At 36.2% G+C, this 20,897-nt stretch overlaps 1 protein-coding gene across 6 annotated transcripts in view; it reads left to right on the top strand.

Annotated features, from left to right (window-relative positions):
* LOC127412422 (collagen alpha-1(XIX) chain-like) overlaps nucleotides 1-20,897 on the top strand; it is a 210,820-nt gene that overhangs the window by 94,547 nt on the left and 95,376 nt on the right. For all 6 annotated transcript variants that reach the window (XM_051648762.1, XM_051648761.1, XM_051648760.1 and 3 more), the window contains 5 exons: nucleotides 3,131-3,175; nucleotides 5,667-5,702; nucleotides 17,535-17,597; nucleotides 17,700-17,744; nucleotides 18,513-18,545. In XM_051648762.1, coding sequence (XP_051504722.1) covers nucleotides 3,131-3,175; nucleotides 5,667-5,702; nucleotides 17,535-17,597; nucleotides 17,700-17,744; nucleotides 18,513-18,545 — 222 coding nt within the window. The remainder of the gene's footprint in view (nucleotides 1-3,130; nucleotides 3,176-5,666; nucleotides 5,703-17,534; nucleotides 17,598-17,699; nucleotides 17,745-18,512; nucleotides 18,546-20,897) is intronic.

The following is a 20,897-nucleotide window of genomic DNA, read 5'->3' as shown; positions in this document are numbered from 1 at the left end:
TTGTATGGTGTGTAAAAAGACAAGTGTCACTTTTACTGTTGCTTATAAATTACCTGTACTTAGCAAGTATTAAACTTGCCACACCATTTGTGATACAGACATGAATGATACCTCAAATTGTGGAGCTTATTGAGAAGAGGTGTGCTATTTCAATTGTATTTATGATTTTTCCTTGGTAGATGATCAAATGGATACACAATACCATATGCTTGCTTTGACCTCCTGAGACCTGAGCGTGACTGCTGTGTGCATTTTCCATTTCACTTTTTGATTTGTAACTAGTTGCACCTAATACACATGCAGATTGCTTTTCTAGAACAAATAGTTTTCCTAAGCATTGATAGCAACATATATGTGGACAACGGGACTAAGTTGTGAAATTTTAAATAATACCAAGCTATAGAAAGTCTGATTTTTTTTTAATCAGATTGTTTATTATGTTTCCAGGAGTGTTGGTTATTCAAGTTTTTGAGACGTTAAAGACATTACATCAGAAATTAGCATAATTACTTCTGATTCAAAGTAATGTCCAGCATCATCCAATCACTGCCAACCATGTTAAAATAACATTTTGCATTATAAATTCTGAATCTGAATGTATTGATTACAATTGTCCCATGTCTGCCAAACTTGTTGAGTGGTCCAAACATCATCTGCAGCCTGAAACTGAACTTTTGATAAGAAGTTTGGATTGAATGCACTTAGCTGCGTAAACTGCATTTACATGCAACCAGATAATCAGTTTATAAACTGACTGATAGCTCAATCTGATTGAAAAGCCTTCATGTAAACACAGAAATGATCCAAATGAGCTGGATCCGTATGAAATTTCCATCCGATTGAAAGGGGTGGTGTAGATCTAAAATAATCGATTTAAAAGAAAATTATTAGCCATGTTAACATTTGAATCCAACTACTTTCTCAATCGTACTCTAAAATACCTTGCGCTTATGCACAGAGTGGTGTGTTTGTATGTTTGTGCACGATACTTGTCACGGGACCCTAATTTATACAAAGCAATGATAAAACGCATTATTGAGGGTATGCAGGCTTGCGATGAATAATCTGCAGGGCACATATGTTCTTTCATGACATCACATAAAACAAAAAAGAACATTGTGTTATTCTTAATAGGGACTTTATGCAGCAGGTGCGGTTATAAGGCGTTCTGTTCTATTGCGTGTATGCAACTTCATTCACCTCCTGATGTCGTAACCATAATATCTAAAGCATTTCTTCTTTGCCATAGTTTCAGTTGATTGTACATGACAGATTAAGAAAGTAAATGTTAGAAAATGTTTTACAAGAGATGATGCAAAGTGAACACAGTAAATAGCCTAAACATCAAAACTCCTCAAAACTTATGTTAAATTATACACGGTTATAGTCTTTGAATAAAAAACCTAAAATAAAATCGATAGCCTATCAATAATAATATCTAGGTTTTAGACGTAGGCTATTTATATCGTTCAAGAGTAAAACTCTTCTTCTGACAGTTATTTAACAATGAAAGCATCACTTCTTTTGCTGTTTTAAAAAAAAAATTCTTTAATGATTAAATGCTCAGTTCCACCATCATTATTGCTTCGTGATTTTTGCATTGCGTCCCATCTGCAGCTGTTGCTTAAAGTAATTGAGATCAGTCGGTTTAAACTGATTTAAATAATGCGTTAGCAACCATCCCACACCGTTTGTGCTACTGACATGAATGATACCTAAAATTGTGCAGCTCGCGGAGGTGAGTTGTGTAGTTTTTCTAACTGATCAGACTTAAGAGTTTTGCCTTGAAGATGATATAAGAGTCTGAGAAATTACATATACTTGGAAGGAGGGACCCAAGTCACATTTAGGGGCCAGAATAGCATTTGAAGGTTTGAAGATTTGAAGGTGCACCAGTAAGAATCCAGCTATCAACCACTTAGAAATATCTTTGCAACCACACAGAACACCCTAGTAAACTGCAAAGCAATGCCCTGACAACCTCCCAAGACACCCTACATGTTTACCACCCTACCAAAATAAAAAAAATAGTCATAGATTTATTAACACACTAGAACTTCAAAAAGAGAAACATCTCGGCAGGGAATTTCAGATAATGTCCTACACAGGAATCCCCTGAGATTCCTTCTCATTGTTTAATCATTAAGGTTAATGCATACTACTTATGTTCCCTATTCCCTTTGTGCTGTTACATTTCACACACACACACACACGTTCATACAGGGCTTGAGAAGTTAATTCTTCTGGAAGTTCTTTATGTAGCAGGTAATGAAAACGGAAAACACAGGCTTACTCGATGCCATAGAATCAAAGATTATGTAAATGAACAGTTCTGAGGATATAGAAAAGCCACTGGCTTTTTTGTGTGTTCCTCATCCTCTTTCATCTATCCATGACCACTGATCGCACAAACACTCCCCACATAGACAAAAAGACAAAAACTCTCTGGTCCCCTATGTCCCCTGGTGAATTCTTAATAATGATGTACATATTGCTGAAATTGCTCCGTTCGCTTGTATGAAAAACGTCTCTATAAAATTAATTTACCAAAGAAGACGTGGCCATCAAAGACACGTCGAACTCATTCATCAGGGGACAATGTGGAAACTAATTTCCCTGGAGGTTGCCACACTGACTGTCTTTATGTCAGCTTTCTGATACCGTTGTGTCATCATGCCGAGTTGAAAATTAAACCGGTGACTGGCAGTTTTGACGGCTTTCATTGAACTCTCCTCGTGCACTTTGCCGTTTGGTGTGTTTCGGGCATACAAATTGAAGGCAGTTATTATATTTGTGAATAGTCCATTATGTCCAGGCGAGCGTTCAGGGCCGTACACAGGGGCCCGCTCTGTTTTTCACTGTATGCCTGGCTTGATTGATGGGGCCAGGGTTTGTCACAGCTGGAAAGGAGGTGATAGACTGGGGGGGTTTGGAGAAAGTGCCACACCACACAGGGCTCTGCAATTAAGCTGTTTTCTTTTTGTTAATTAAAAGCAAATTAGTCACTGCAACTAGAGGAGCTGTCGTCTTCTAATTGCCAGCTCCAGAGTGCACCCAGCAATGACAAACATGGACCTGTTGTTCAAACAATCTGTCATTTCTCACTCTTATTGTTCTCTCTGTTTCGTAGGGTCGACGGGGAAAAACAGGAGAACCAGGGACTCCAGGACATCCAGTAAGTCTTAGTTTATGTTTGTGAAAAGATTTCCAAAGAGGGTGGGAGCATTTTAGCAACTTTTTTAAAGGGAGAGTTCATTTAAAAAGCGAAGTGCTGTTATTCACCTGTCTTCATGTTATTTCAAACCTGAATGACTTTTTAGTTCCATTGAACACAGAAGAAGATGTTAGGCACAAAGTGACTGACAACCTCACTCACCATTCACTTTCATTGCATTTTTTTTTTTTAAGTTGGTGACCAGTATTGAATAAGTTACTCAAAAAGAAATCTGTTACAGTTTAATAATTACTTCTCTGGAATTGTAATCAGATTACTTTACTGAATTATTTGCTGGAAAAGTAATCACATTACTATTTACTTTTAAGTTACGTGCTAAAACACATTTCACAGAAAAGTTTGTTCTGCTTAAATTCAAATAATGTCTATATTACTGTATAATGTCTATACATGCCTTTTAGCTGATACAGAAATTCATAGTATGAACATAATTCACGTGTTAGATGTATTCTTTCGATTATAAATTATTAATATTATTAAGAAATATCTGTAACCCAAGAAATGTACTTAAAAGTAATTAACTTAGTAATTAAAAGTCAGTTGTAATTAGATTACTGTAAATAATTACTTTGCAGTCAGATTACACTCAACACAATTTTGCAGAATATTTAGTTGGATGACTATTTTTATGAAAACTTTTCTTTCAGTTTCGTAAGGCATTTTGGATGGATTTTTTTTTTTCACTGAGTTTGTCGCAATTTATTCTGGTATTGCCTTTTCCACAAAGCACACATGCAGTGCTAAATTAAAATTTGGAAAAATTGTTGCCTTTAAAATGCTTTCTAGCTGGGAAGCTCACTAGGTTTTGGAACAGACTTTTCACAATTGTCCTTATAATTGTTGTTTTATGATCACATAATTGCATAAAAAACAACAAAAAACAAAAAAACAAGCAAACCCAATATCCCTTCAATATTTATCCCTTGCAGATTAGTTTGAGAGGTTTTTGTATTCATTTGAGTGAAATCACATGTGCACTGTGTCTCAACATTTCAAATTACAATTTCAAGCAGCCCAGATGGGCATATTAGGAGCAGTCCCTTGCATAAACATTATTGAAAAGGCTCTCGAAGGGGCCCTAGTTTACTGCTTGATAAATAGTAATCTCATCAAAGCCGTGGAATCAATGTGAAAATGTGTGTATGTGTGTGCGCACATGCCGCACAGAGATTCCCAGCATTTTTACGTTGCCTTTGTACCCACACTGTACTGTAATGTATGTGGGACTATGGAAACACTGAACATTTTCTGAATTTCTCTTAAGGGGAAAATGTGTGATGACATTGCCATATTAAATGATTTATTAAACTACAGTTTCAACTGCAAGCTTGGCTTGAAAACTGCTCAGCTATGCATATGGCTATCGGCTAACCCTTTAGTTTCACAAGTATGTACAATACAAGTAAAAAGTTTGGCCACTCTTGACTAAAATGTTTCTCATGATCAGGCTCAGACGGAATCTGTGCGCACAGAAGCCTGCAGAAAACTCTGCAGATTTCCACAAAATTGTGACATCTGCCATTCACAAAATTTCTACACATCCCCCATCACTTGCATGTTTGTTTCTCAAATATTTTGGCTAAATTGATTATGCTTTCAACTACCAATAAGTGTACAGTACTCTCAGCACCATTTAAAACATTTTATTATGTTTTAATCCCTTCCGCAGAATTCTGCAGATTTTCCCCCCAAAATTAGTGCAGAAAATGTGAAAAAAGTCTGAAGATTCCGATTGGGCCTACTTATGATCTTAAAAACATTTTGTTCTAAAGGCGTATGCTTAAATATTTGAAAAAGTTTTTATGCTTGGTGAATAAAAATCAACTTTATGCACATTGTAAATATCTGTCCTTCTCCACCACAGGTAAGTTATAAAGTGGCAGACACAATGTCCTGAAAGTCAGGAGTGAAGTGGTTGTGAAAATGACATTTTTAAATGGCAGTGTTCCGATAATTTCTATGACATGCGGCAACCTTGCTTCTGTCCCCGGGAGCTGGCATTTATGAGTCGCCTATCTTCTGTGGTTGTGAGAAGGCCCCCAGGCAGCACAGACATCCTCCCCCATCCCCTGCCTCTGCCTCAGATTTACCCCAGGGTGTTGAGGAACACTATGCACAGTCTAAGAGTCCTTATCTATCTCGATATTTAGTTGAGCTGATATGTCTAGTGACCTTTGTCAAGGACATTTGCAGGTGTTGATGCTGCAATAGTGGGCGTCAGAGGCTAATACTCAGTGAATGCTTGTGTCTTCATTGGTGTGTCAGGCCGTTAAAAGAGAATTTCCCAAATGTTAGGTCGATGATCAAGTAATCTAATATATCTTCCTTGCCCTAGAAATTAATTAGTGAACGAAAGTGTCAGTGACTAGATTTGCTAAAATGTTTATTATACTAATATTGAGTAATAACGCTTCTTATTTGTTGAATACAGGGTCCACCTGGAAAATGTGATACTGGGGCTGTTAAGGTAAGATTTAGCTCTTCTTTTTTTTCTAAGTTTTAACAAGGTTCCCATGTCCATGGAAAACCTGCAAATATCAGGGTATTTAACCCTTAAATGCACAGGATTTCACCACACACTTACAGTACATATTCAGGTCTTTAGAGACCCGGCACTTATATCTATCACAAATGGGTCTACAAAATGCCCAGTGAGTGTACAATTTTCACAATATTTTCAAAACAATTAGACAATAATAGAATAAAACATATTTTGTATATATTTTATGTTTTATTTTTCAAAGAGAAAATGCAACAAATCAGGACAAATCTAGAACAGGATTTATTACTTTCACACTGAAACTGGCTTTCAAACACATATTTAGCTACACATAACACAAGCTACACATAAGTTGCACATAAGTATTTTCTCAGGCACTTATTGAGTCTAAACAGAGGCACAATTTACATAATTTCAGTAGTACGCTGAAATTACAATAGTCATATCACACTGTTCATGTGTTATACTTGCTATAGTTTACTTCCATGTTGTTTTACCATCAAATAGCAATGTAAAAATATAAATCAAGTCAAGTACTGAAACAACAGTGCCACCTTGAGTAAGAAATAACATCTAAAATATATATCTGTACAAGCATATGGAATACTGATAAATCACCATTGTTTTATTTTAATTTGATTTTTTATAATTATATTTATTAAGCTTTTCATTATAACACAAATATTATAAAAGAAAGAAAAAAGGGAACCAACAAAAACAGCAACAATGAAAAAAAAATACAAACTATACACAGAACTATACACAAAAGTCAGGAATGCTTAATAGTAAATAATATTAAAAAATAACATAAATGAAATGAAGAAGAGAAAAAAGAAAAAAACCTTTAAATATCCAGGGGGTTATGAGATTACAATACTCCTAAAATCACCATTGTTGATAATTATAGTAAATAAATTTATGGAAGAGCAAAAAAAAATAAAAAAATAAAAAATAAATAAATATATACATACCTAGGGTCTCTAATGAGCCTAGACACTTTTGGTACTTAAACCATTATAAAAAATAATAAATAATAAAATTAAATTAAATATAATTAAATAAATATAAAATATATGTTATAAAATAAATAAATGTAATAAAATAATTTTTAGTGTTAGTGTGTGTTACACTATTTATAAGAGAGAGATTGAGGAATACTAAAGAGTTGTGGGCACAGCTCCATAAAATGGATGAGGGGCTGAAAGGTATACGTTCAGGGGTTAAGGAATAAAGGATTTCCATCCTATAAAATCATGAAAATGAGTTGTATCTTTAAAAGTAATTGAAATGTCATTTAAATTTCTACAGTAAATATAAAGTTTTCTAGTTATGCTGTGCTCTAAAATATTTCTTTATCAGTGCAATATCTGTACTTTTTTTTATTTATATTTTTTATCCTTGTCCTTTATTTAGAAAAAGGAAGAGTCATGGAAATATCATGGAAATTAATTAGTCAAAAAGTTTGGTAACCTTGTTTTAAGCAGACAGCTAGACATTAAAAATCTTACTCTTATTATTGGCTAAAAATTAAATATTAGTATCTATCCATCTTCCTCATTAATTTACCATAAATTTGTGGCCAAGTTGTTGCACACAAGGCATCGTTGACCCTCTTCCCAAATTGCAAACTTTTATGTAATCTTCGCCTGAATGTGGTTCCGTAAAAAATCTGCAATTTAATCAGTACATGTGTTCCCAGGGAATCAACCACATCTACCAGTCGAGCTATAGGAATAATAGATTCTCAGTGGACTTCTACCCAACAGTTGAATGTAGTTTTCGGAACGAGACGTTTTTTCAGCTTACTGTAGTTTCAATAAAGTGTCTTAGAGAAAAAGTTTTAATATATGAAAGCTACTGTTTGTTTACATAAAATAAATAAAATATAATTATTTTTAAAAAGGTCAAGGAAAATTACATTTTCATAATATGACCCCTGTAATGAACTGACCATGTAATTTTAAGTTGTAACTTTATGTGCAATAGGGTAGTTCACCTGAATTACATTGGAAAGTTGCCTTCCTGTGGTATATGAAACCAAAACTATTTTAGACAGCATTTTGCTAATTATTTTGTAATTGTTATTTCATGACCTCATTGATTAAGAGACTATATGCAATATTTGTACTTTTAGAAATCTATTTGTCACACTGCAGGACAATTAAATGAACTAGTGAAGGAAAATGTAAATGGTTAAATAGTTAAATGGTGACCAGTTACAGCACCAAAAATATACACTTTCCCTTACACATTCTTTTAAATTGTAACCTAAAATCTTGTTGATGATTAAAAAAAGATCAAATACATCTTATATTATGGTTCAATAAGAATGTAAACGGTTGTGAGGGCATTGCAACAAATGCACCACTGTCAGTGACCTAGAACACTGTTTAGACACACAATGTTTGTCTTTCTGTCTGTCTTGTCTATCTGTCTGCCTGTCTGTCTTTCTGCGGGTCAGGTGAGATGAATCAGTTATTCTGCGCTGTCCTCCTGAGATCACAGCAGGAAGGACACACTCTCATCCGACCGATTGGCTTCCCTCAGTCAAACGCTGCCTGTCTGCACAGCATGTTAAACAGCCACACAAACTCACACACACACACACACACACACACACTCACACACACACACACACACACACACACACACACACACACACACATAGTCTGAGTCACTCCTCAGACTTGAGCCTGACAGATGGTAATTATGAACAGTGCTTTTGCTAAAGGTCTGCAATAATTTTCATGAAGCCCAGGGGTGTCATATCTCACCTGGGGTGATAGCAGTGTATGATTATACGTATACAGCATATGAATATAAATATTTTACAAGAGCAAGAGTGAGTGTTTACATGCAGCTCCTTAACTCTTTGGCTCACACCCAACGCCAACACTTAAAGGTAGGTCTCAGGGCAGACTGCGTGCCTGTCTAGTCCTTAAAATTCCTCTGATGTATAAGATACGCTGTCTGCTCTTGAAGAAGAGCTTCTGGTCGCCTTGTTTTTAAAGTGAAAGGAAAAATAAAACTATCTTAACATTAGGCTTGGGATTGATGCCTATTTCACAGATCGATAATCAGAAGACTTTCCGATTATGAGGAGGCAGGCGAGGAATGAGGATCTAAATGCAGCTTTTAATGGAACAAAAAGATAAACAAAGTACTCAGAATAAAACGAAACAAAACACGGGAAACCAAGCACAGAACGTGACAACACATGTGAAGACTGACAAAGAATCCAGGGGAAACAAGGGCTTAAATACAAATGGGCAAACAAGGAAACAAGGAACACCTGGGGAAAACAATCAGGGGAAAACCAATCATGAAAAGAAACTATAAAGGACTACAAAATTAACAGGAAACAGGAACGGGGAACTAAACAAGCAAAAAAGTCTAAGCAAAAACACAGGGAATACGTGACACAGATGATTATCAATATATATTGGGATTTTTACAGAAATAAATAAGGCTACACGTTGTACAATAGTCTTTGTGTTTTGAGTGGCAGGGTAAATTAAAGGGGGTTGCACACCGGATGCGTCTGGTGGACGACATGGCGCGCTCAAAAATTCTAAATAATTATTTTCTATGAAGGTACATACACAGGGTGGGCTCGCTGTATCTCGAGGCTGCTCAAAAATCTGCATCGCCACAGAGCAAAACTCACATAGTTTTACATTAAATTTGACCCAAATCATTATCACTCTATTGCATCTTTCAGATAGCTTACACAATGTATTTTCAGTTACAATTATGTCTTTTTGTGGTTTGACAGCTTGAATAAAACCTCTTCAAAGATACATACAGAGAAATTGCATAATAATTTCTAATTGTTCAGTTTGCGCAGTTAAACCAGTTTCATAAACTAATCTGCAAACTCATGAACGTCACTTTCATTCTTGAAGAAGCAGAAAAACCTTCAGAACTTTTGAGTGTATGCGTCCTGTGCAAGGAGCTCTAAAATACCCGTCCTATGTTGTGATACCTGTGCTTTGCATCCTGCTTCAGTAAATGTTATATCATGCCTTGTGGTCTCCCAACGCTGTTACGCAGGACATTCATCGGAAGCCCAACTGAGTGAATTGGAAAGCATGCAAATTAGGCTTCAAATTATAATGTCGGCAAATGTTAATATATCGATACCTCAGAAATATACCAATAAAATAACGTGCCGATCAATAATCGATATATCGACAATTTATGACATGCCTACTAAACATCTTTAAAACAACATAAATTTATTTGAGAAGCAAAATAGTGTACAATAAGAAGACTTAGAAAATATGTTGTAAGTTTATTTTTCTTACCCAGTTGGCAAATGTTTTTTTTTTTTTTTTTACATATCTAGCATTATGCTTAAAATGAGAAAAAAGAAAAAAGAAACTGAATTCAAGCTATATACTTAATTTTAATATCTTATTGTTTAATATTTGAATATCTTGTTTTCATGTAATATCTTATCTTTGCTTTGTTTATCATTTTTAATGTTAGTTTAGATATTTTTAATGGGAAACCAGACAAAATTGTGGACCCACTTTATATGAGGTGTACTTTGACTTTGTTCTGATACATTTTCTGTGTGTTTGCATTTTACTTACATTTAACGTACCTGCATTTAATTACATCTGTAGTTACACTGTTAACTTTACCCCAACCCTAAACCTAAACCTAACCCTACTCCTAAACCTAAACGTACCTCGACCTCCGTCGCTGCAAATGTGAATATTTTGAGAATTTTGCAGAAAAACATGCTAAATCATTTCTTTGTATTGTATGTATTTTAATGTTAGTAAATAGTAGTAATATAAAGTGGGACCACTCAGTAGAGTTGTAATATACTTCCTGCTAGACATCTTCATTAATTAAACTGTTTTGTAGCTTACATTTTCCTTCAGGCAATTTGATAAAACATGTTACAAACCCCTTAGTTTGACATGCATAGTAATTAAAGAGATTAATTTTATTTTTCAGCAGTCAATATGATGTCCAAACACTAGATTATGTAACTGTTGGTGGACATTTTACATCAGTACTCTTCCTTAATTAATTCTAAAGGACAGTAATTGCAGTTTCAGTGTAATAATTAGGAACAAAGTAACCAAGAACATTGTTTACTTCCCAGACAAACCCACCTAACATCTCAACATCCATTGTCACTAAAGTACAAATAAATCAGTCTGGGTTGCAATTAAAAATGTTCTGGATTTAAGTACAAGGTAGGCTTGCATGCCACAGATGCTATCAAATTAAGGCTGCCACCTTTAAAATGGGAAAATACCAGACACCCCTTCCAGTGAGGCCAACTTTTCGGGGGGTTATATATCTATGTTATTGATATATAATCTAATTAAGTATATCGATTGTATACTGTAGGCCTATTATAAAAGTAAACAAATAAATAAATATTTTATACATTCTGAAGGTTGAACTAGGCTCCTAGTGGAATGACTTACTACTGAGAAATGTTTCCAGTATGTCTAATTATATGGATACAGTATTCAATTATGTTGAATACTTATGGCTGTACAATGTACAGTAAACTGTGCTTACTGTACACGCAAATTGAAATTATGTCACCGATTCTAGTAATAGAGCTTCATTTGTTTTAAATCTGGAGCATACCATTAATTAAAAATAGAGAAACTCTGTAGTAATTTACCAAGAGATATCTTTATTATTTTTTGAATGCCCTGCAATTGTGTGTTTCATGATAAATTGAATAAAAACTATTTTTGAACCATTGTTCATAGTTTTACCTTAATGTCTTAGCAACAAATGACAGTCAGCATATAATGTGTGTGTATGTATGTGTGTGTGTGTGTGTGTATATATATATATATACACACACACACACACACACACACACACACACAGTATGTATACACGCCATTACAGCCATACACATTCAGACGGACATTTTTGGCCTTTGCGTCATGTTTAGCGCTGTTTTATGCGCATCCTGCCAAAAGCGTTGCGTTTTTAAGATCTCTGTGGAGTTCAAAATGTCCATCTTTCAATTTTTTAAATTGCATCCTGTTCCATTCAATTGCACTAGCTTATCATTTTTTATATGTAGTTTTGCACATCCCTAGTATGATAGAAGTGAATAAAATACAAAGTCTAGTGTAAATGCACCTAAAGTCTAGTGTAAATGCACCTAAACCCTACTAAAGCCCCATCAGGCATTCTATGAGACCAGTGAGAGGTTCCATCCTGTTCAATTCAATTGCACTAGCTTATCATTTTTTATCTGTAGTTTTGCACATCGCTAGTATGATAGAAGTGAATAAAATACAAAGTCTAGTGTAAATGTACCTAAAGTCTAGTGTAAATGCACCTAAACCCTACTAAAGCCCCATCAGGCATTCTATGAGACCAGTGAGAGGAGAAGTCGTGCTGTCGGGCTCTTAGTCAAGCTATTCAGACTCCGTCCATTCTGTGTGGCTTTTATTACTGCTCACGAGTGACCGTCTATCATCAAGCAGTCGTAAAAGACTCTCTCTTCCCTCATTGAGAACTTTTCCTATAAATCTTTAGGCAGGGATTCAGGATTACTCAGGGGTTTGGCGAGTGAACCGGTGCTTGACAAAGAGGACCAGAGGGAGAGGCTTTTTGCTTCAGTGCACTTTTGAGCTCAGACAGAAGGAGAGTGTGTATGTCGTACTCCAATTTGCTCCTGTGAGAGCAGTGTGTGTGAGTGTGTGTGTCATCTCCACCCTTTCACACAGGCATTGGACTGTGACTGGACTGAGAGAACTGTGAGAGAGCTGTCTAGCATCTGCATACGTTTGTCCTGACTGTGCGGAGTGTGGTTTGACAGACTTGTGGTATCAGATCTCAGAGATGAGTAATTGCTGCACTTTGTTAGGAAGTTGTTCACAGTGATTTCACACATACTGCTGTTAATATACTTACTATTTTGGCCTTCGCATTCTGCTGTGGATAACAGATCAGAATGCATAGATACCTACATAATTTCTATGTGCATAAGCAGACACGTTTCTTAAACACCTAAACAATTAAAAAAGAGTTAACTAAAAGAGTTTTGTGGCTTTTTATCCATGTTAGCTTTGAGTTTTAGCAGATTTAGCCTACACATTTTAAGTTCATTTTAAGAGCCTTTCTCTTCTGGGAGAAGATGACCAAAAATAATGGTGACACATCTTGCACTTGCAGGGGTATCCAAATTGGTTGTCCAATAAAATGGAAGAAAGTGAGAAGGTCTCCTCTCCCTAAATTGTAAATAAAACCTGTCACAAAGCAACAGCAAGTAGCAAATCATGGTTGGTTTTACCTTGGAACTTTAGCAATACTTGTAAGCAGTGGCGATTTCTCAGGACCAGCAAAGCCTTCTCTGCTGGCATAACATGCCTAATAAATAAATATTTTTTCATCATTTCATTCTCATTGACCTTTTTGCCTATGTATTTTCAATCGCTCTCCACTCCTAATTCATTTACAGATGAACAGCAAAAAACAAAAAGTTTATCCAGTCAGAATTTATTCCTCGATGCATACAAGCAAAGTGTGACAACTGTTTCACAAATCGCATGCCCGAAGCTGAAGCAGCACGTGTCTGAGCTCCACCCCGTCAGGCCTTCAGAATTTCCACAGAATCCCTCGACACTGCAGTGAATAGGCATCTAAAGTCAGATTGTCAGATTCATCAGCCAATCAGATTAATTTATTTGTTCTTGGTGGGTGTGGTCTTTAGGATATGTCCCAGTCCAGGCCTTCTAGCGGGCCTTGAGTGATGCAATCACGCTTTAAGTGATTTACATAATTTGAAAGTGAAGAGCGCGAGATCTTGCTGTGGAGTCGGCTGTCATCACTGCCTCATCACCACTGAGAAAGAGATCCATATGGATTTAAAAACCTGAGATGTTCTGTATGATTGTGCAATTGATTAATTAAACAGGAAAGGAGGACTGATTTTCAGTTCAAGCAAATTGGTAAGTGCTTTTTGCATTGTTATAGCAACATCAGGAGTTTTCTAAGTGTAAATTAGGCTGCTTGAGCATTCAGTGTCGGATCAAGTTTTGAAAAGTTTGAAAAGTGTACTCTGACGGAACAAAATTTATTGCAAGCAAAATTTAAATCGCAAATATTATTAGAGAGCTTTTTCTTGGTATTAGACCTCCTTGGTTCTGGCTTTCGTGCATGGACGTTTTTTTAAAATGTCAATTGGTATTATTAGTTGGTTGCGACATAATGCATGATAGGCATACGGTTTCTTATTCACTGTGAAACTGTGTTTCCTTAATGACATGAATCGCACTGATGGACTAGACTTAAAAAGCACGGGCCGCGGCTGCTTGTAAGGGACCACTAAGTATCATTGTAACTGTAAGACAGCAAAGAAATGGCCAGTTACAGCACCTAAAATTTTCACAAAGATTTTTATCTTATCACTAGGAGTTTTTGTCTAAAATCTATTCACAAAACTGCTAAGAGCAAATTTTACTAAGGAAATCTTAAGATAAGAGTAAGGCGGAGTTGACATAGTTGCTATGGATGATGTCACGTTTTATTAGCGCACTCTTTTAAATTACCCACAGTGATTGGTAGAGAGGGAACTGCTATTTGTCAGCTAAAACAGAATATATATATATATATATATATATATATATATATATATATATATATATATATATATATACAAGCAAGAGTGTGATATGGCCCTACATCAGCACTGCTGTAATTCAGCCACAGGCCGAGTGCCATAGGTAATCACAGCAGTGCTGATTTAGGGCCAAATAGCATGATTGCGAGTGTGATATTGCTTATATACAACAGTTCAATGAACAAGTACATTTTAAAAAACTTAGGAAAAACTGAGTACGGTCATAAAATCGCATTTGTGCATGGAACTACTTTCTTACGCGACGGATCAGAATCTGCCGTCGCTGGTTCAAACCAGATGTTGCGTCCAAGCCTCCGTAAGTAATTCAAAAATTTCACTTCAGAAATAGTATCACGGCTTGTGCTGTTTCTAACAAGTTATTGGATAAACAAGGATGGATGTGTGTGTGTGTGCGTGTGTGTGTGTGTGTGTGTGAGAGAGAGAGAGAGAGAGAGAGAGACAGAGTGTGTATGTCACCTGTTGCCACACCCAAGCAGAGATGCTGTCAGCTTTCTGAAGATCAGCTTTCTCAGTGGAAAAATAGTGCCCAAGCGGGGTATTTCTCCCTATTTCGTGCTAGCCGGTGCACAAGAGTCATTCACTATAGAAACCGCAATGTCGTCCGCCATTTTAAACATCACGTCCTCTCCAATGTGGAAACTCCTTGAGTTCTGTAATCAATCAGTCTGTTGTGCCTCTCAGCTTTGATGAGCCGTAATGTTGAAGTTGTTGTTTAAAGCTATTTCCTAGCTTTAGTAGTGTAGTAGTAATACAAGCGATCACGTAGAGCTGTTGTATGTAAACACTGGCTGACGTGGATTCACTTCACGTCACCTAACTGCCTTATATTACACACAAAAATGATCTTTTGCCACCACCTGCTGGCTAACATATGTAATGTAAAGAAAAAAAAAATACATGTAAAAAGAGACACATACAGTAGCTCTTAAGACCTATGCACTGCTCTTACACTTTAGTTTAGTACAGCACGAACACAAGCGGAGTGATACACACAGTGAAGCGTCCTAGTGCTGATGGTGTGAGACCATCAGTGCTCATGGAACGTCTCTCGTCCAATCAGATTCGAGGACTGGAACTCACTGTTGTGTGTATATATATATATATATGTATGTATTAGGGGTGTAACGGTACATGTATTCGTCCCGAACGGTCACGGTACTGACGTCACGGTTCGTGCATGCAGTCAGACGAAGAATAACATATGTCACAGCCGATCCACTCCAATCCAGAAGGGGGGCGCGCGCGATAATGCAATGCTGTTTGCTAACTGCCATAACAGGAAAAAGAGCAGAAGAAGAAGAGACCATCTATGGACCAACCCCAAACAAGAATGGCTTCTCCTAATGTACAAGTTTTATTTTTCATTGTTCTATTTATTTTGTACTTTTATAACACAAGATATGCTTTTCAGTTTTGTAGCTGATTGTGACCAAATACATTTTGTTTTTTATCAACCCTACAAAAAAATATGGTCTATGCAAGAGTGCATTCTGTTTACTGTTTAGTGCTTAATACACAAAAGGAGGCTGTACTGTACCAACTACCTCAGGGGGGACTAAATGCCGCTAGGTGGAACAAACTGTAATTTGCACTACTGTCTGTTCAAAATAAATGAAAAAAAACCTAGCATTTGGGATTTGTTGCTTTTTTCCTGTTGTACCGAACGCCTATTGAACCGTGACCCCAAAACCGAGGTACATACCGAACCGTGACTTCTGTGTACCATTACACCCCTAATATATATATATAGATAGATAGATAGATAGATACACATATATACACATATACATACAGTAGATAGATAGATAGATAGATAGATAGATCTCTTTTTTCAGTTGATGAACATTTCTTTATCCTGTGTTGATGTAATGAAACGAGTGTGCATCCCATTAACAGCATCAAAACACCAGGTAGCCCGGCGATTGCTATGATTACCAATGAATGCCCCCTTTTTTCTCCACAGCGAGTGCACATCCACGGAAAAAAATACGCTATGAATTGTTGGTCGATGTTTGGTCTGGAGAGGGCATATTTAGTTTGATAGATGATTCTGGTGACGAATTACAGAAATTCTCAATTCATCTGCTCTACACGGTTACCTTTTGATGTGGCCAGGGAGCACAGAGTTGTCAAAACCTTTATCTCTGGTGTAATCGGCTTGTTTCAGTTTTTGGGAGAGGTACCTGCATCTTTAACTAAGTTTACAATAATAAAAACACCCTTGCGATTCAGGCAACAGCTTTTTTAAAGGTCAGTGTCAACATTATAATATTTATAATGTTATAATATTATATTATTAAAATACATCGACTCAATTGTGATTCAGATGATACCTTTTTAAAAGGCAAAGGTCATTATAATATTCAAATACATTGCTGTTAATGTGGATTGACGGCAGAAGCCATGCTTTGGATCATTTGTGAGTCACTCTTAGGAATTTAGAAGTCCTCAGGACGACTTCTAAGCTATCGTGGGTTTAGGAGCTACTTTTAGCATTAAAATGCTTCGTGAATTACTCTTAGATTAAAATTTTACGAGTCCTAAAATTAGGAGTGACATGCCTCTCATTTTTAAGAGTTGCTCCTAAATTTCTGCATTAGGAGCTACTTTTAGCCTTAAGATTATTTTGTGAATACAGGCCCACATCCCCAGTAATTAAAGAGTGGAACAGAGATCAAACAACAACATTGCCAAATGCATAAAATCAGTTATCCTTCATATGTTTACGTCACTGAACTATAAATCTTATGTAATGGAGTATCTAAAAGCAAAGATGCTTTCTTGACTCAATGACTGCAGAGCTAAATTACTCACTGTCTTGTCTGCTAGTATAAAACATGCACAGTTTGCATTGTCTTCAGAGGACAGTGTCTCAAGATGGAAGCAGGATGAGAGAGACATGAATTCATCTTCAGTGAGAAAGTGCCATCTATTGGCTGATAAATTCCAGAACTGCTGTCTTTGTGCCATGATGTATTAACATGAGTTATAGAACACTGCTTTCATGTTAAGTGCTGGGAAATTAGTTGAACTCTGCTGTGTGTTATGTATAGGCATTTTTTGGATAGGTAAAGAAGGCTGGTCGCTAGGCTATATTATCTGTATGTGTGCATTGTACAGTGTGTATTTGATTGTGTGTGATTGTTGTTTTTCAGGGTGAGAAGGGTGACTTGGGTGTTGCAGGAGTGGATGGCCAGAAGGGCGAGAGAGGGGATCCTGTATGTATTTTCTCAGGCTCTTTATTCTGTTATGAACACAAAAAGTTTTTTGGTTTTGTTTACCTTGTGATAGTTCATCAACTCTGCCTTCTCACCCTACAGGGTTTGCCTGGCCTACAGGGAGCCAGTGGAATAAAAGGGCAAAAGGTGTGTAATGTATGTTTTATATGTAAGTTCTGTGTGTGTGTGCAGGGAGATAAAGATTTGTCTAATAAATTATAGTCTAGAGTAACTGTCGGCATAAAGTCTGGCCCAGTTTACTGCTTATTCTGGCCAAAAAATGCCCAGTGGAGATTTATATTAAAAAGGATTAAAATATTGATCTGCTTCTCACCCAAAGCAATTTCATTGCTTTAGAAGACATATATTAAACCACTGTATCAGCCTGGTACCTCCCAACTCACAGAACTTGCTTAATGCCAGCCAATCAGATGGAAGATTTCAGTCAAACCTTGCCATTTTTATGTTCAATAAAACACTAACATTTATTCATTTTGAAGATGCAGCTTTTATCCAAAGTGACTTACAAATGAGGAAAACAGCACAAGCGAATCATCCTAAGGAGACAATAATATGAGAACGGCTGCAATACAAACTTTCAAGTTAGCTCAGAGAAGTACAAGCCAAGAGGAAAGTGAGAGACAGTGGTGAAACAGTGGATTTAAGATTAATGTATTTTTTTGATTTATAAAGCAGGAAGGAAGACCGTTAGTGTATTAGTAGGACTGAGTCAAGTGCTCACAGAAGAGATGCTTAGATGTTTTTTGAAGGTTGCAAGAGAAGCAGCTGTTCGGGTGGAGCTGCTTCGAACAGATTGAGAGCAGTCTGTTAGCATCTGAGACTAAATTAATGGCAACTGTTGTTTATTTATTCACTGTTCTTTTTCTTTGTGTGTCTGTATTATTGTTCCTTTAGGGTGAAGAAGGCCCCCGAGGACTGCCGGGCCCTGTGAGTACTTTACAGGTTTCAATCAAGTTGCAGATCTATTGCAAACACAGTACAACTTATTAGACTTCACATATTAAAGCAATAGTTCACCCAAAAATGAAAATTCGGTCATTGTGTACTCATCCTCATATCATTACAAACCCATATGCTTTTATTAATTTATGGAACAAAACGGTGAATTTGAAGAGTTTTCAAGCAGCTCTTTTCTGTACGATGGCAGGTAATAGCGATCACGTCTATCAGTGGTCCATAGGACTCTTGCGCTATATTCAAAGCCTTCAAAGAAGCCATAAAATAGCTTTTTATGATAAACAGACTGAATTTTAAGTCATTTTAATTGACTTTTCATTTGAATTTTAAGCAAAGAGTTTTAATATTATTTTCTGCTGGGTACCTGGACACTCAGGAATCTCCAGTAATGAACAAGCGGACAGAGCTGCAGAGAAGCACTATCTACTGAACCAGTAAAATGCCCTATACCTTCCACAGATCAGAAACCAACTCTGAATGTATATATATATAAAAACAAATGGCAGTCGGAGTGGGATCAATGTTTAAACAACAAATTATGAGAAATAAATCTTGTTGTTGGAACAAGATATGTGTTCCCTTTTAATAATCGCTGGGATCAAGTCATTTATACACGATGCCGGATAGGACATACAAGACTCACACACTAATTTTTACTATCAGGAGAAAATTCACCAAAGTGCTCATCTTGTCAGAACCCACTATCCATTAAACATATTTTACTGGACTGTCATACCTCTACATATCTGAGGAACCTGTATTATTCAGTTGATTCATTTGAAAAGGTTTTTAATCAAGTGAATCCAAATTTAGTTTTAAGGTTTTTAGGAAAAATGAATCTTAAACACCTCATTTAACTTATTTAACTATTTTAAATAACTAAACCTGGTTCCCACCATGAATATAGCCATAGAAGCTGGCATGTTTGTAAAAATGAAAGAAACAAACATCAAGGTCCTTTGCTGTTGTTCTGGGATTGATTTGCACTTTTCGCACCAAACTATGTTCATCTCTAGGAGACAGAATGCGTCTCCTCCGTGAGCGGTATGATGGCCCCATGGTGTATATACTTGCGTACTATTGTTTGTACAAATGAACGTGGTACCTTCAGGCATTTGAAAATTGCTCCCAAGGATGAACCAGACTTGTGAAGGTCCACAATCTTTTTTATTTTTATTATTATTATTATTTTTATTTTATTTTTGAGGTCTTTGCTGATTTCATTTGATTTTCCCATGATGTCAAGCAAAGATGCACTGAGTTTGAAGGTAGGCCTTAAAATACATCCGCAGGTACACCTCCAATTGACTCAAATTAGCCTATCAGAAGCTAATTGGCTAATTGCCTAAAGGCTTGACATCATTTTCTGGAATTTTCCAAGCTGCTTAAAGGCACAGTTAACTTAGTGTATGTAAACTTCTGACCCACTGGAATTGTGATATAGTCAATTAAAAGTGAAACAATCTGTCTGTAAACAATTGTTGGAAAAATTACTCATGTCATGCACAAAGTAGATGTCCTAAACGACAAAAACAATAGTTAACTAATATAAAGTGTATGAAGTGGTTAAAAAATGAGTTTTAATGACCTCGTTTATGTAAACTTCTGACTTCCAACTGTAAGTGAAGATTCTTCCAAAAATCTCCTTTTTTGTTCCACAGAAAAAATAACAACATACGGTTTGGAACGAGTAAATAATGACAGAATTTTCAATTTTGGGTTAACTTTTATTTTAAAGAGAGGGAATTTAAATGGAAATATGCAAATTTGTGATAGACACATTTGCCTTCATTTAATGTCAAGATCATACCAGATCCTCTGGGCTGCATTTTTCCCTCTTAAGCTCCTTTCATTACTGGCTTTCTAAACACTTTACGGATCCAAGCGTAATGTTGTAACATTCAGTGAATTTTTTTATTTTTTATTATTCCTTATTCATTCCACATTTTATGTGTCAAAGTTGAAATTAAACTGTGTAATTTCTACGCCATCAAGCGGAATGGCAAAAAAAATAACAGCTTTCCTAAAGACTTCCCTCTGCCATTGGCCAAACAAACTAATAGTCCCACCCCAAACTCACGCCATTGGTTTAGTCATTGTTGCTGCGTCAGGTGGTCAAGATACTCAAACAAACAGAGCAATATTTTTATAGCAGCACAGAGACCGTTTTTACAATTTTCAGGAAAATCAACCTACAGATGGCCTACATATATTTGTCCCTGCATATCAAGCTGGGATAGGAGAAGTATTTTAACAACGTAAAAGTAACACTCGTCAGCTTTAACTATCAGGAAAGATTTTTGAGTAACACTTTACAATAAG

The sequence above is a fragment of the Myxocyprinus asiaticus genome, chromosome 21 (assembly GCF_019703515.2).
Source record: "Myxocyprinus asiaticus isolate MX2 ecotype Aquarium Trade chromosome 21, UBuf_Myxa_2, whole genome shotgun sequence".
Taxonomy (NCBI): domain Eukaryota; kingdom Metazoa; phylum Chordata; class Actinopteri; order Cypriniformes; family Catostomidae; genus Myxocyprinus; species Myxocyprinus asiaticus.
Note: the sequence above shows the minus strand (reverse complement) of the source record. Positions and strands in the feature narration are given on the sequence as shown.